The following is a 15,336-nucleotide window of genomic DNA, read 5'->3' on the forward strand; positions in this document are numbered from 1 at the left end:
ACTAATATATGTATTATATATTTATATATATATATGATAGATACAGATAAAAATATAATATAATAGAAAAATTTCAAAAATATTACATTAATTTATATTTTTAATTCATTTTAAATTAAATACACTGGTGTAATCTAAAATAATTATGAAATTTAATTTAAATGAGTGGTATAATATTAAAGCCTCAATTTTCGTAAAGATATTACAAAGAAATTAGTTTACCTAAAGAAGCATTATAATTAATTATAGTTATGATTTTAATTATATTTTAATTATATCAATTTAATTGATATTAATTATAACTTGTAGTTAAATTAAGGCACATTTTAAGTACATATATAAGAAATAAATTCAAAAGTATAATAACTTTGGTGTAAATTTAAAAATTTTTTTTTATCATTATGAATTTTGTATTTAATCATATGTCTAATCAACGTTTTATTAAAAGCTTCAATCACGAAGAAAAATATAAGGATATCATGTTTGTCGTACCAACAAGTTTAATCTTTCAAATAATTGGATTAGTATTTTTAATGGAAAATTTTGAATTTATAACAAAAATGAAATTTATAGCTTTATCATTTTTTTTCATTATGGGCAATTGAATTTTGTTTATAAAAATTGTAAATTTTATTTATAAGAGAATTAATTTTGAATAAAACAATCACACTAAAAATATATTTTAAATTTTCATATTTCTCAAATTTTTAAGTAGATAAATACATTTTAAACTTTTTTGTTTATAATAGCATATTCATTTTGAAAATCACTTAAAAAATTGAATGAAAAAATCACTTGAAGGAAAAATATAATAAAAGATTAAAGGAAAAAATAGTAAAGTAGGATGCAGTAAAGCATGCAAAATGATATTAAAATATATAACAAACATTTTTTTAATAATATTACGAAACAAATTATGGTAATTTAATTATACTCTTTATTTCTCTAACGAAAAATTATTTTATAAATTTTATTTAGGAAAATAGAATAATAATAAATTATTCATTTAAAATAAATCATAATGATTATAACATATAAATACTTTAAATATGTATTTTTATAGTAGTTTTTTATTATGTTATAGATTGAACAGGTACTTCTAAATAAAAACTAAAAGCATATGTTACAAAAACTTTATAAAAAAATTCATTCATAAATAAAAATATTTAACTTCAACTTTTACCTGCATTTTGAAGAATTATAAATAAAGAATTCTTGAAATAATGAAACTAAATCATATGTGAATTATAATTTTTTTTTTCTAATAATGCTTGATATATTCTTTTGAATAATATAAATTTGTCTAAAAAATTTTATTTTACATCTAATAAATGTATTACATTCTAAAATTCTACGACCTGATTATTAAAATACATTTTAACTACCAGACCAAAATATAAATCTGTATTTAATTAAATAAAAATAAGTATATACAAATTATAAGTTTCTTATAGTATAAGGTTAGTTCTATAACGAAAGCACCGTTTTTATTGTTAACTTTTTCGATGATCTTCGGCAAAAAGTAAATCATAACAATTACTTATCTGTAGATGTGAAAACTACTGCTGTCATATCAAGTGTGAAATCATATATCAAATAAGTACGTACATTATTTGATTGATTTATTCATTGATATTTTGAAAGTATCTGTTGTAATTATCAATATAAATTTATAGTACTATTATGCCTTTCTTTTTTAACGAATGCATTTATTTTCGCCTTAGTGATTAATAAATAAATCGAATTTTACATGCTAAAAAGAAAATAGTGTATTGTACTTTTATAAATTTTTGTTACTTAGTAATTATAAGTCTATTTGACAAATTATAACAAAATATACTTATTTTTTAGTTGAATTCATAATATTTTAATGTAATTTTAATAAAATCTTTTAAAAAACAAATATAGTTGTATTAAAGAATTCAATAAACTGACGCGAAACAAACCATATTTACCATAATTTATGTACATGTTTTAATAAACCTTCGTCTCTGCTTAACTCATAAAATTTTCTAATCTATTATCAATGTTTATTTAAGTTCCATATTTATGATAATATAATTATTATTTCTTTTACATGTTATTATTTACTTGTGAATCACAATATATTTAGTATATTTATTATATTGACATACATTTATATACGTTGATAAACGTTCTCTTATAATAAATGATAGATATATTCGAAAATAACAAAATTGATTTGGTTAAGGAATAATTATATAATTCTGTGAATTTGAATGTTTGTTTTACGACTAATAAATTAACTGAATATTATGTTCCAATAGACTTAATTTATGATACGGTTTATCTTCACAATCTTCTATAATATTTAATTATTAGTTGGTTATATTTTCAAATATAACATCTTTTTGAAGATCTTGCATTTTCATTATAATCATGATCAAACATATTTTTAAAGAAGCAAAAACAAACTAAAACAATATCAATCTCATATACAGAAAATTTATTAGTTTATATTTCATGAATGTAATACTATTAATATTACTATATAATTAATATTATTCTTTATCGTAGAATTAGTTTTTATTACAAAATTTATCCCATTCTTAAATCGTATATTATTAACACATATTAAATCTAAATATGCTTTAATTTTTGTTATGCTAGTGTACTTAAGATAAAGAAAAAAACATTTTATTAAAGTTAGTTTTAGAAAAATGTATTTTTATTAAAATCTATAAAATAATGAGAAATTTTTTTTTTTGAAAAAATATTTATAATAATTAAATAGACCATTTAACATAATATATTTTTCTACATAAATTATAAAACGGTATTATTACTAAATAGTAAATAGCTTTTTTGTTAATCCATTTGATATTGTTTAATTTAATATTAATACATTATAAATAACGATATAAAATAAATAAAAATTTAATTAATATTGTAATATATAGATTTACAATTTAAATATTATAATTTTTATGTATATAAATACTTTTTTAAATATACAATAGGATGTATTATATTTGCAAAATCAATTATTTAACATTGATTCGTTAACAATTATTTTTAAAATTTAGCATATAATCTCATATTATATATTTATAACTTGTAAAGTAAAAATTATTCATAAACCAAAAATTATATACATAATGTTAGCATTTTTTTATATTTAAAATAAACTATAAGTTTATCAATTTAAAAACAAAACCTTTTATTTAAAAAATAGCAGATTATTTGTCATTGTATATATCTTATAAATTTTGATAATACGAGAATATTAAAATATACGTTAATAACAATTTTTTAATTTATATGTGGTAATAATAAATAGAACAAATATTGAATTAAGTTATTAATAAGCTGAATCAAGAATAAAAATATTGCACTGAAATTATTTTAATACTGATAAAAATTCGAATTTTCAAAATTTTAATTGGAAAAACATAGAACTATTAAAATTATACTTATTATTTTTCAAAAGTAACCATTTGAAATTTATAAATTCAATTTGTTATTAACAAATTTTCGTTTCTGGCTAATCTTAACTTATAGACATAATAATATTTTTATTGACTTTTCATAATGAAATAATTTCTTGAAATAATTAAAAAAACTTTATGTTTATATCATGATAATATTTTTTATTTAGAATTTAATAAAGTTCACAAATTTTATACCTGTCTTAATTGTTAACTAATTTCATAGATATTATCAGCGATTATTTTTTGCTCTTATTTATTTTATTTCCTTTTTTAAAAATCATTTCAACTTAATCTTGCTTTTCATCAATTTTTTATCTTTATACTTTACAATGAAGAATTTGCATACTTTCTAATTATATAACATGATTCTCATGATTATCAATAATACACTATTATAATATTATTATTGTATTATTTAAATATTTATTTATTATTATTTAAAGTTTTTTTATAACTTATATTATTCGAATTATGTAATTTGTAAAATATATATTACTATTTACAATTAACAAAAAATACCTCGTATTTTATTATTTAGGGATACTTGTGCTTAATTAAAAAGAATTTTAATGAGTGAATTGGAAAAAATTTTTAATTTTTATGAGAGATGTTTATTAAAATTTTGAATTTCATTCTAGATAGACCGTGTAAAAGCTGTTTTATATTTATCAATAATACATCACTTTAATTTTTTTATTATTATTGTTGTTTGAGAAATAAGAAATAAAGGATAGAAATATGTTGAAAAAGGAAACTTACCATACTTTTATTAATTTTTAATATAGACAAATTGATCGTAATTTTTGTAATGTTAATGTTCAATAAGAAATAATAGTAACTTGTATACAAAAATTATTACAAATATAAGAGCAAGTAATACATTAAGTAAGAGTTTCGTGAGATACATATATACACATTGTTGTATAGAGTATTATAATATACATATTACTAAAAAATTTTAAAGGTATACAAAATGAAGTTAAATTATACTTTTTAATTTGAATTTTTGTCAAATAGAAAAATATTTAATACAAATTAATACAAATTTTCCTATATGAAGCTTACATCACTAATTACATATTCTTGTACCTAATACCGATATGTAATTTTTTTTATTTTGTATTTATCTTCATATTATTGTTGCTAATCTTTATTGATATAGACTAATGTATGTAACAATGTATTTTATATGAATTATAAAATTACATGAAAATTTATCAGTTTTATATTGATTAAGAATAAATAGTTTTTAAATAAGTGTTGAAGTTTATAATTTTATTTAAACAAATTTTCGTCATATAACCAATCGATACCGTTACTAAAATTATGTTATTTAAATAAGAAAATTTGTTTTCAGTTAATTTTTCTTTTTATTTAATATTATTTTTAGAATTTGTAATTATTGTACATTTTTATTGTAATTATTATATATGTATGTAATTATTTAAGTGTATATATTTTTTTTCAACAAATCTCTTAATCCATAGTCTCATAGATAAACATTGTTAATATTTATGCTTATACAAAAAAATGTTATTAGGATACCCTACTTTTTTCTATGTAAACAGATATTAATGGATTTCATGTGGATGCAGTTAATGCAATATATAAGAATAATCTACTTTGTACGAACCATGACTTTATGCTACTGGAGTAAGCAAAAATGATATTAATTATCTTAATTATTTACTTACTGGATATGACCCAAGACATTATGCTTTAGTAGAAAGTTAAAGAAAATTTATCGATAAATTGATAGATACACATAACGACTAAGATAAGGTTTCTTGATAATGTAACATAATTGTTTCGGGAGCTGATAAATATTTATCGAATAAAATTTATAAACTATACCACTGTATGTACTATGTATATACTATACTTTAGTTTCCGCAGCTCGTAGTAAGCAAAGTTTACACATCTTTATTAAAGTCTGTAAAATATTATAATTACAGTGTTAATATATCTTTTAATATTTTATAATGTTTAATATTTAATTATGCTGCTTAATAATACTCCGAAGGCTAGTGAGTATAAAAACGTTATGGAAGATTGAACGACAAGTATGTCATAAGAAGTAGTTTCTAACTGTGTGGTAAGATTGATTATCCGATACTTTATGTATTTTTATAAAAAATCAAAATAAAAATTTTGTAAATATTTTTATAAAAATCTATTTAATTAATTAATTTTTTCAATAAAAATCCATAACATTTATATTTTTAGAGTTCTATAATGAAAATGTAAATTTTAAATAAAAAATCACCATGTAAAAATAATTTTCACAATTTTTTTGTAATATTAATAATAGTTATAACTAATATTATAATTATAAAGAGTTTATAATTACATTTTTAACATTTGTTCTCAAGTGAAGAATGAATATAAAATTAAAATTAAATTATATTACAAATCTAAAAGTACTGTTATTTAAATAAATTATACAGATCATGCAATAAAATTTATAACAAGTGAAATATACTAGGCAATACAAATAAATGATAATTTTAATATTTTATACCTAATCTAAATGACTTGTGCTTAAAAATTATGTACTTAAATCAAAAATATCTAAAATGTTTTAGTAATAATTTGAAATACGTAATATCTAAGGCTAATATAAAAAGAGTAATTATCTATTTTTCTTTTTTACAATTTTCTGTATATTACTGTTAGATAAAACGCTTCAGATATCAATAATATAAGATAATCGGACAAATCTTATAACTATTATTATTATACAGAAAGTTTTTAATTCAGCTATTAGTGATGGAATTTTCACTAACAATTATAAAAACGTAGTGAAAATAGTATCATTAGATACATATAAGAATGGTGTCTAAATCTAGCACAATCACATAATATTCTAATAATATTCTTTATATAATAAATATCGATTAGATGCATCAATAAAAATACTGCTAAATAAGAGCCCATACAGCTTAAAAACTGCAAACTTCCAGAGTCGATTTTTTTATTAAATCCCAAGACCTTAAAAAAAATAGAAAGCATTTTAATTAGTTTTACATTTTAACAGCAAAATAGTAAAACCTAAAAAATGGTCTTTGAAAATGTATCAATTTTACAAAAATCTGCCAAATAAAAATAAGACGAAAAGATACAACTATATTTTTTAGAATATTTCTAAATTGATGCGCAATGGAATTGAAGTTATTTTTTAACATTTATAGCATAATTCCTTAAATATAGTCAAATTAATTAATAATTTTAAAATGATATATAAGTAGAAGATAACCTAAGAGAATCGTACATCTAAATAATAAAGAAAAAACTTTTATAAAGAATTAAAAATATTTACTTTATTTTAAAATAAAATACTTAAATATATTATTATTCAAATCGATGTTCCACAGTTTGATGTTTTTAATTACCATGATTGGATACTGGGTCCCACATCAACAAAGTGTAATAACAATATAATAACATGCAACTTTAAAAAATTCAAACATTGTATACAGCTACCTTTATATATGGTTTCATTAGCAAACAAATAATTAGATACTTGTATTATGAAATATTATTTTCTATTTGTAATTAGTAAATTTATTATAATACAATAATTTATTTAATGAACATAAATATTATCATATATATTTGTTATTGAATAGAAAACGTAACTTTAGTATGCGTTCATATGTATTGTGCATACACGCATGCATACACATATGTATTATTTCTAGTTGAGTAAGTAGCGTAAGACAAAAATATATTATTTAAAATTAAATTGCAGAGAATGAAATAATACTATAATAAAATAATAAACCAATATTATTTTTAACTAACAATATTTTTTTATAATTTTGGTAAAAATCACAATATTACCTATTTTCATTATAATTATTTAATTCTATACTCGATCTGTCTGTATATATATATATATATATAATTTAAAATTGTCTTACATAATTTAAGTTTAGATAATATATTTTTACATATAATTACTGAACTAAAAACATTAATTGTATTTGTGGTTATATTATGTGATCAAATATCAGTCTATTTCTATTAATTATTTTTCAAATAAATTTATAAATATATTTTTCAAATTTTTTCAAATATATTTTGTATTAAATTGATACTGTAGGATTGCACTGTTTTCATTAATGTTATGAATTTTATATTATTTTTAGTTTTTAAAAAAAGATATAGATAAAAATAGCAACATTTATATTTCCATATCCTTGGAAAGTTTCCACATTTATCAAGAGCAAGAAATGAGTTTTAATGTTAGGTAAAAGTTATTTTTTAATCATTTATGCATATGTATCTTACAAAATTATAAAGAAAAGATCAAAAAAAAAAAAAAAAAAAAAAAATGCAAGTTTCCATAAAGAGATTACTCTATTATACAAAATTTTAGAAAATCTTTTAAGACCCAGAAATTGTAATCATGCTGTTTGTGGATATGTCATTAACCAAGGCATTAGTTACATTGGAGGCTGTTGTTGTAGCCGGTACTGATACTCCAGTTGTTGTGGTTGTCGTTGCAGTCGTCACAGTTGAAGCAGTTAACATGGCTGCGATCGAGACACCGACGTGTTGATTGTAAGCTTTGGGTGCGCTGGCCTGGCGTACACTCATTTCCCAAGTATCCAATAGTTGTGACACTGAGAATCTTTTGGGTAACTTAGCTAATCGTGCGTCTAGGCCCTTTTGCACTGCACTAAGGTAAGTCGTGGTATATTCATGGCTTGTTAGAACGCAACGTGGAGGGATGGTTGGATAGTCCGTGGGTACGATCACGAGAACAGGTGGTACGCACGGTAAATGCTTATCATCCAACCAACAAATCAGCTGGATGCATTTCGAACCATTTTGTTGCGCTGGATCAAGGCTTATCTACGTATATTTATGTCCATATGTATTAGTAGAACATTTTTAAAAATTTTTTTAAATTTAATGATTTGTGTACGTAAGTTAAAAATTACTTTAAATCGTTGATCTAGCCGAGCTATTTCTCCCTGCAAAACATCAGGTATTTCACAAGAAGTTTCTTCAGTCCTTTGTTTCTTTAATGGAGGTGGTAGATTTCTATAACAATTATTAAACTATCTATAATATTTGAAACAATTATTTAATACTTTAACAACGAGATGAATTAATAGATGATTTTAATAAAGAAAATTATAAGTAGGTTAAAGCAACAATAATTTAGTAACTGTTGACTAGGATCGACTGTTATACTTAATTTCCATGGACAAGTATTACATGGATGTCTTCTTAATTGTATTATTAGTTCATTTTTCTTCATATTATTTATATTCTCAAAAGAAATTAATAAAAACCATCGTATATACAGTAATTAAATGCACATATTCATATTAAATATTAATAATTTGAGTAAATTTTAATATTGTTATTTTACATATTTTTAAATTACTAATTCTTTATTGATTCTTTCATACTGTACAATAAGTTAAAAACAAGTATCGAACACATTATTCTTAATACATAAAGGGCATTTTGAAATTCAGAAAATTTGTATTTAAATAATTTGTTCAAAATATGGAATTTAGAACGCAATAAAACCGAATGGTTACCTAATTAAACAGTGATTCTCTTCAGTATAAATTTACTTACTTAATTTCTGGTCCAAATAGTGCCTCTAAGCATGGGCCGAAAGTTCGATGAAGAGTATGATTGGCTACTGGACTCTGCAAGAGTGTATTTACTACTTCTAAGAGAGGAGTAAAAAAATGATGCTCTTTTAATGTAGTCGGAACTGTAGGGCCTACCGCTTCTAGTTTCTTAAAATCCATTTTTTCTAAGACTACTTCACATTTCTGTAATACATCTAATTTTGTACTTGAACTAGGATTTGTTAAGATTTCTAAAAGTTTTTTCATCTTACTCATTTTTTCAGTATCTGCTTTGTCATATAAACAAAAAAGAATTTGTAATTTTTATGTTTAATTAATTGCAAATTTTATTTAATACTTACTTCCTTCGTTAGTCATTTTTAAAATCATTTTTCTTAATGGTTCTATATATTTACTAAGTTTTCGAACTTTATCTTTGTATGCTTGAGAAGTTTGATCATCTTGCAATGGACTAGGAGTTGCACCAAGTGCACCAGCAGGTGTATTTAATGAACTACTTGGTGAAGGAGCCATTGCTGAAAACAATTTATCAAGAATTCATTACTACAAAATTAATCATACAGATAATTTTATTTTATAATAATTTTTTAATAAATTTTTTTGTAATATTTAGTAATATTTGGAAAGAGAGTATTGTATTAGTACAGATTAAAAATTCTCATACCTACAGAACGCTGCGCTCCAGCAAGCATTGTATGTTGAGTATTAGGAGATGGTACTAAAGCTGGTGATGCTACCATTTGACTGTGAATGAAAATAAGCATTAGAAATTCATTTTATTTACACAGAAATATTTTATTTTAATTATTTATGACATTTCAATTTACCAGTTTCATAAATATTATATTTTGATAATTATATAACAAATACATACTTTGTTTGCGTTGGTGCTCCAAGTCCTCCAGGACTTGGAGCAGAAGGTGATGGGCTTTGTCTCAAAAATTGATTTGGTGTGACATTCCTTGGTCCTGGAAATCCAGCGTTCATCATCTCAACTGGCTGTAAATAAAATAGTAAGTATAAATATTTAATAAATAATATTTTTATAAAAAATATCCATTTAATTATAACAAAATCATAAATAAATAAATAAGTATATATATATATATATATATATACATATATATAAAAGTAAAATATTATGTAATATATTTTTAAACAAAAAGAAAAAAACAAATTAATACATTTTTTTAATTTGTTTAAATAAATAAAACACACAATTTTAGTTTTAATAAATATAAATTACATAGCAATCATTTAAATTCTCAAATGTCTAATTTAAAATAATGTGTTATTAATATAAAAAAACGCAACATAGTTATTAATAAATAAAATTTTTAGGTATAGTAAATTATTAAATGTTCTAGTATTCTAAAAATTCTTTACTATTAAAGTGCAAACTTGAATTCTTACTTTCCGCTGTAAATGACTGAGTTGTGTCTGTGATAATTGATTTGCAGCTATTTGTGCAGAATTTATTTGATTCATGTGCTGCTGCTGTTGCGGCCCTTGTTGAGGTGTCATAACTGGTTGCATTCCAGTGTTAATCGACCCTCCTAATTGATGCCCTCCCATTTGGTTTTGCATTTGATTCTAAAAATTTTAATTGTTATCTATTTAATTTAAAAAGAAAAAATATCTTTTTTTAAATACCTTTTAAGTATACAATCAAAAATATGATTTAGAATTTTAATATTATAGAAATATTAATAAAAATATTAATAGAACAATTTTATAAAAAAAAAATTTTTAAATTAAAATTTAATTATAAATATAATAAAAATATAGTAAAATATAACTGCATAATACAATTGTGTACAATTAAATTTTAGCAATTTTAACAATTAAACTTGACAAGTAAGTAATTTAATTATAAAATCATTAATGTTATAAAAAAAAATAAGCTCCATATAAGGAATCTTAACAGAATTATGCATCATCAATTTTACCTGTATAGCCTGCATTTGATTTTGTCCTATTTGCGATACATTCATTGGTGCTCCACCCATTTGCTGTGGTTGACCCGGCTGAGCTCCCATTTGTTGTCCTATACTGGCTTGATTCATTTGATTTATTTGAGCTAACATTGGATTTCCTTGCATATTTTGCATTTGACCCATTTGATTTACAGCCATTGGTGGACACCCAGGTTGACCTGACATCATACTCATTCCTGACATTTTATTGTGCATTCCAGGCATATTCATCGGTTGTCCAGGCCTTTGATTTAAACTTTGGAGGACTGAATACAGATTTATAATATTTAGAATATTTTTTACAATATTACACTGATTCATATTCAAAATATTAATAAAATATTAATATTGATATTAAACTAGATATTAATACTTATAATATACTTAAATTATATAAAAATATCTTACTGATATATAAATATTTGGTACATGTAGACATGTTTTAAAAAATTCTGTATTCATTATAATATATTCATTATACATTAATACTATGTACTTTATTGTTAGATTTTATATATAAAGATAAATAATAATTTAGCTAAATTTCAAATATTACTTCTTAAATTTGACTCAAAATAACTTAAAAAAAAAAAATCAGTAAACTTACGATTTGTAGCAGTGTTGGTACCTGGGGCTTGTTGAGAAACCATAGTTTGTGGACTTTGACCTGGACCTCCTGGCATTCCCATATTTGCATTATTACCTGTACCTTGACGAGCTAAAGTTTGTAATGCTCCAATTGGATCTGGCATACCTTGTTGAACTCCTGCATTTGTATTACTTGCTCCTGGTGCCATTGTTCCAGCAGGTTTTTTATTATCTATCATACAACAACATGTATTTACATTTAAATTGATTGAATTTTTTTATTTTATAAATTTCGAAATATTAAATCATTAATTACTCATTTGAGAAATATGTAAAATTAGTCTAGCAACAAAGCCCAAGTAGTCCTCCTAAAAGTTATAATTTTAATATGTTAAATTTATTCTTTATGACAAGTTAATATAAATTTTAAAAAGATACCTTTGTTTTGGCTTTCATAAATACATGATTTTCCATATCACTAGCATTCTTTACTATTGGTATTTGAAACTTTTGTATATTTTCTTCTCTGGAAATTAAAGTATTAAATATAAATTAAAAAACTGCAGATGTTTATATAGTAAAATCATTATTATAATATAATTACATTTTAGCTATCATGCTTTGTCGGAAAGTGGGTGTTCTCCAAGAATTAGGATCCTCTGAAGACATTTTTGTACTTTGATGATTACTCAAAAAATAGTTAATGATAAAAGTTCAATCCTATTCATTTAAATATGTTGCTTTCAAATACATTAATCAATAATTTAATAACCAATACAACGAATAAAAATCCTTGAAGAGAAAACTTAATATTAACTACATAAATTATCTGATAAATAGTCAAACTGATTCAACTCCAAATTTTATAATCTGTAATATTGATAGTTTTGAAAAAATTAATTACTTAATCGCGACAAATTATCATTTACAATTCTTATTTTTTAAATTTCTATTACATTTTCATCTATTACAGTAAACATTTTATTAGTACTGATAATTACGATACAGCAATGAACAATCTAAGAGTAACGGAAAATAAATCCATTGTAATGCAGGATGATTTATTGAATCGTCATATACGCATGCGCAAATAGTTTTCAGCTCATTGATACTTGTAAAAGCGCGAAATGTAAGTAAATAAAATGCTATGAAAATTATCGTAGGTATTAATTGCATTTAAATTACACGGTAAAAGGAATTCAATACCAATAGAATATCATTTATATTTTTTAATTTTTTTTTTTTAACGAAAAAATTGGATTTTTTATAATTTTTATATTTCATGTCCTATAGACTGATATAAGATATAAAATAATGAAATATAAGCATTTTCGTGCAATACATATTTAATACAGCATATTAGCGTAATATTAAAGGAAATAAGTATATTAAATAGGTATTATGTTTAATATAATATATTCTTATGTACCATTATTTAATTACGTAATTTCTGTTAAACATAAAGTAATATTAAATTACATCAACAGGATGTATAAGATATTTATATTTCATTTTCGTACATTTTATATTTTATATAGTTATTATATAATTTTTAATAAGAAAATTGTAAATATTTGAAGTAATCGAAATTGAGTAAACTGTATTCAATAACGTAGAATATCTTAAAATACTAACGGTATTTCATAAGAATAAACGATCGCTAGAATATAACGGCGTGATCATTTATCTGTAAAAAAAATATATACATAAATTTACGTGATAATAAATAGATAACTAAACAGATTATTTTAGTTTTAAGAATTACCTTATGTATTATAAGTCTTGTTATATAGGATAAGTAAAAAGAATCTTGCTTTAACTATATATAAAATGAAATGAAATTAGAAATAGGCAATTACTTAGAATTATTTAGGAAAAAAATTCTAATGAATTTTCAATGATAAATTAAGAATGAATAAGAAGTGAGGTGAGAAAGTTATAAAAAGAAGAAAAAATCATAGACCAATTGTTCTCTGCCTCCAATAGACGTCATCTTCACTAACTTTCTAAATAACGATATAATCTGATTTAGTTGAATACCAAAATTAATTTAGATAAATAAATTTACTTTTTAATTTACAATTAATAGATTTTTATAATTTTACTTTGTCAAAATTATCTTACTAATAAATTCACAAGTCATAAATTTCAATGATTAATGTTCTATTGTTGTAATGATTACGAGTAAGTAAATAATCATTTTAAACTAATTCGTAATAAAATGGAAGATATATTTGATAACTTTATTTAAATATTTAACATATATTTCGTATAAAATAAAAATGAATTTAAATAGAGTATATATATATATATATATATATATATAATGTATACTTTAGTGTCGAATGGAACTTTTAAACTTATTCAAAATAGGTTGACCAAAAACCGAAAAAATCAGCTATGTAATTAAACAAGGGCCCAAGCCCAGCCTCAAGGAATACACGTAATCGCATTTTAAGAGAGAAATTAAATTTATTATCACATATGCATGTATGCGTACGTACGTGCGCGCGCGCGTAAAACTACCTACAGTCCAGAATGCACTGCGCAAGCTCTTGCAATAAGCCTGCGTCTAATTTAATATTAAGAATATTTAATTATAAAGTAGACTGCCCATAATACATTAGTCTGCGTTAGCTTTAACAAAATTAGATACCTGTGCAAAAGCCATAATAATACATATGAAATTCAATTAACTAATACTTTATTATTGTTAATTAAATTTATAGGCAGAATATCTAAATTTGGTATCCTTAATTATTTAATAAGTATATATCAATTGTTTCTCTTTGAAAGTAATTTTATTCGTGTAAATTAATAAAAAATTATTTAAATAATGAATATTTTTAAATTGCTTAGCTATAAATTTCATATAGTCTATTTCTATTTATTAAATAAATTTCATTTATACACGCAATATTGTTATGCTATATCAAATTTTATATAGCTATGTAAACATTTTTACGATGTACTTCAGTCGAGTCATATAATAACATATGTTAATTTGAAAATAGTCTTAAATAATGTCAATTACATAAATGGAAAAAATAAATGGGAATTATTATTGTTTTAGTATTTATTTATTTACTCAGTAATTTGAACATGAAAACATTAAAACTCATAATATATAATTGGTTTTTTTATTTACCGCTATTTTATTATTAAAAAAAACATCCATATATTATTTTGAAGATTACTATTTTCACAATTTATACAAATATTTATAATTTATATATCTAAAAGAATAAAACGAATAGTAAAAAACAGATATCTAAAAGAAGAACAGAAAGATATATATAATAAAGAAAAAATAGTTTATTCTTAATAAATAGTTGAATAAAAAATAAGAAAAATAATTATATAACGAATTCAATGAAGTAAAATGTTTATTTTTTTGTAAATTAGAGAATAATATAATTCCATGTTATTAAATATTTTATAAAAAAAAATTTATTTTATTAAGATCTATCTGTATTTTGAGTGGTATCCTAAAGAATTTATATGGTCAGCTCCAACATAACAAGAAATAATTGCATAAGTATACTAAATTATATATGATAAGAATCCGATAGTAGTAATGATAATACCGATAGTGATAATGATAGCACTCGTAGTAACGTAGTAGGTAAAGAAACAGCAGTAATTTTATTATTATTATTATTATTATTGTTTTTATTATTAAGTGAAAAATATTTACAA

General features: G+C 21.8%; 1 protein-coding gene across 3 annotated transcripts; it reads right to left on the reverse strand.

Moving 5' to 3' along the window:
- Positions 1–7,778: 7,778 nt before the first annotated feature.
- MED15 (mediator complex subunit 15) lies at positions 7,779–12,457 on the reverse strand. Of its 3 annotated transcripts, none has more exons than XM_011499190.1 (12): positions 12,242–12,457; positions 12,076–12,163; positions 11,954–12,005; positions 11,678–11,869; positions 11,023–11,315; positions 10,487–10,666; positions 9,948–10,072; positions 9,738–9,817; positions 9,415–9,588; positions 9,054–9,342; positions 8,402–8,504; positions 7,779–8,312 (listed from the first exon to the last, which is right to left on the reverse strand). In XM_011499190.1, the coding sequence occupies exons 1-12, from the start codon at positions 12,304–12,306 to the stop codon at positions 7,842–7,844; spliced, it is 2,112 nt and encodes a 703-aa protein (XP_011497492.1). In that variant the 5' UTR covers positions 12,307–12,457; the 3' UTR covers positions 7,779–7,841. The 3 variants fall into 3 exon arrangements, with proteins under 3 accessions (XP_011497492.1, XP_011497418.1, XP_011497341.1); XM_011499116.1 differs by having other exon boundaries at positions 7,780–8,312; positions 9,054–9,339; positions 11,657–11,869; XM_011499039.1 differs by having other exon boundaries at positions 7,780–8,312; positions 11,657–11,869.
- Positions 12,458–15,336: the final 2,879 nt, after the last annotated feature.

The sequence above is a fragment of the Ceratosolen solmsi genome, unplaced genomic scaffold (genome assembly GCF_000503995.2).
Source record: "Ceratosolen solmsi marchali unplaced genomic scaffold, CerSol_1.0 scaffold10, whole genome shotgun sequence".
NCBI lineage: Eukaryota > Metazoa > Arthropoda > Insecta > Hymenoptera > Agaonidae > Ceratosolen > Ceratosolen solmsi.

Coding starts and splice junctions, on each gene's coding strand:
- MED15 (XM_011499039.1), bottom strand. CDS start 12,306: ATGTCTTCAGAGGATCCTAATTCTTGGAGAACACCCACTTTCCGACAA. Junction 12,164..12,241: donor CAAAGCATGATAGCTAAAAT/GTAATTATATTA, acceptor TTTAATTTCCAG/AGAAGAAAATATACAAAAGT. Junction 8,313..8,401: donor GGCTAGATCAACGATTTAAA/GTAATTTTTAAC, acceptor AAATATACGTAG/ATAAGCCTTGATCCAGCGCA.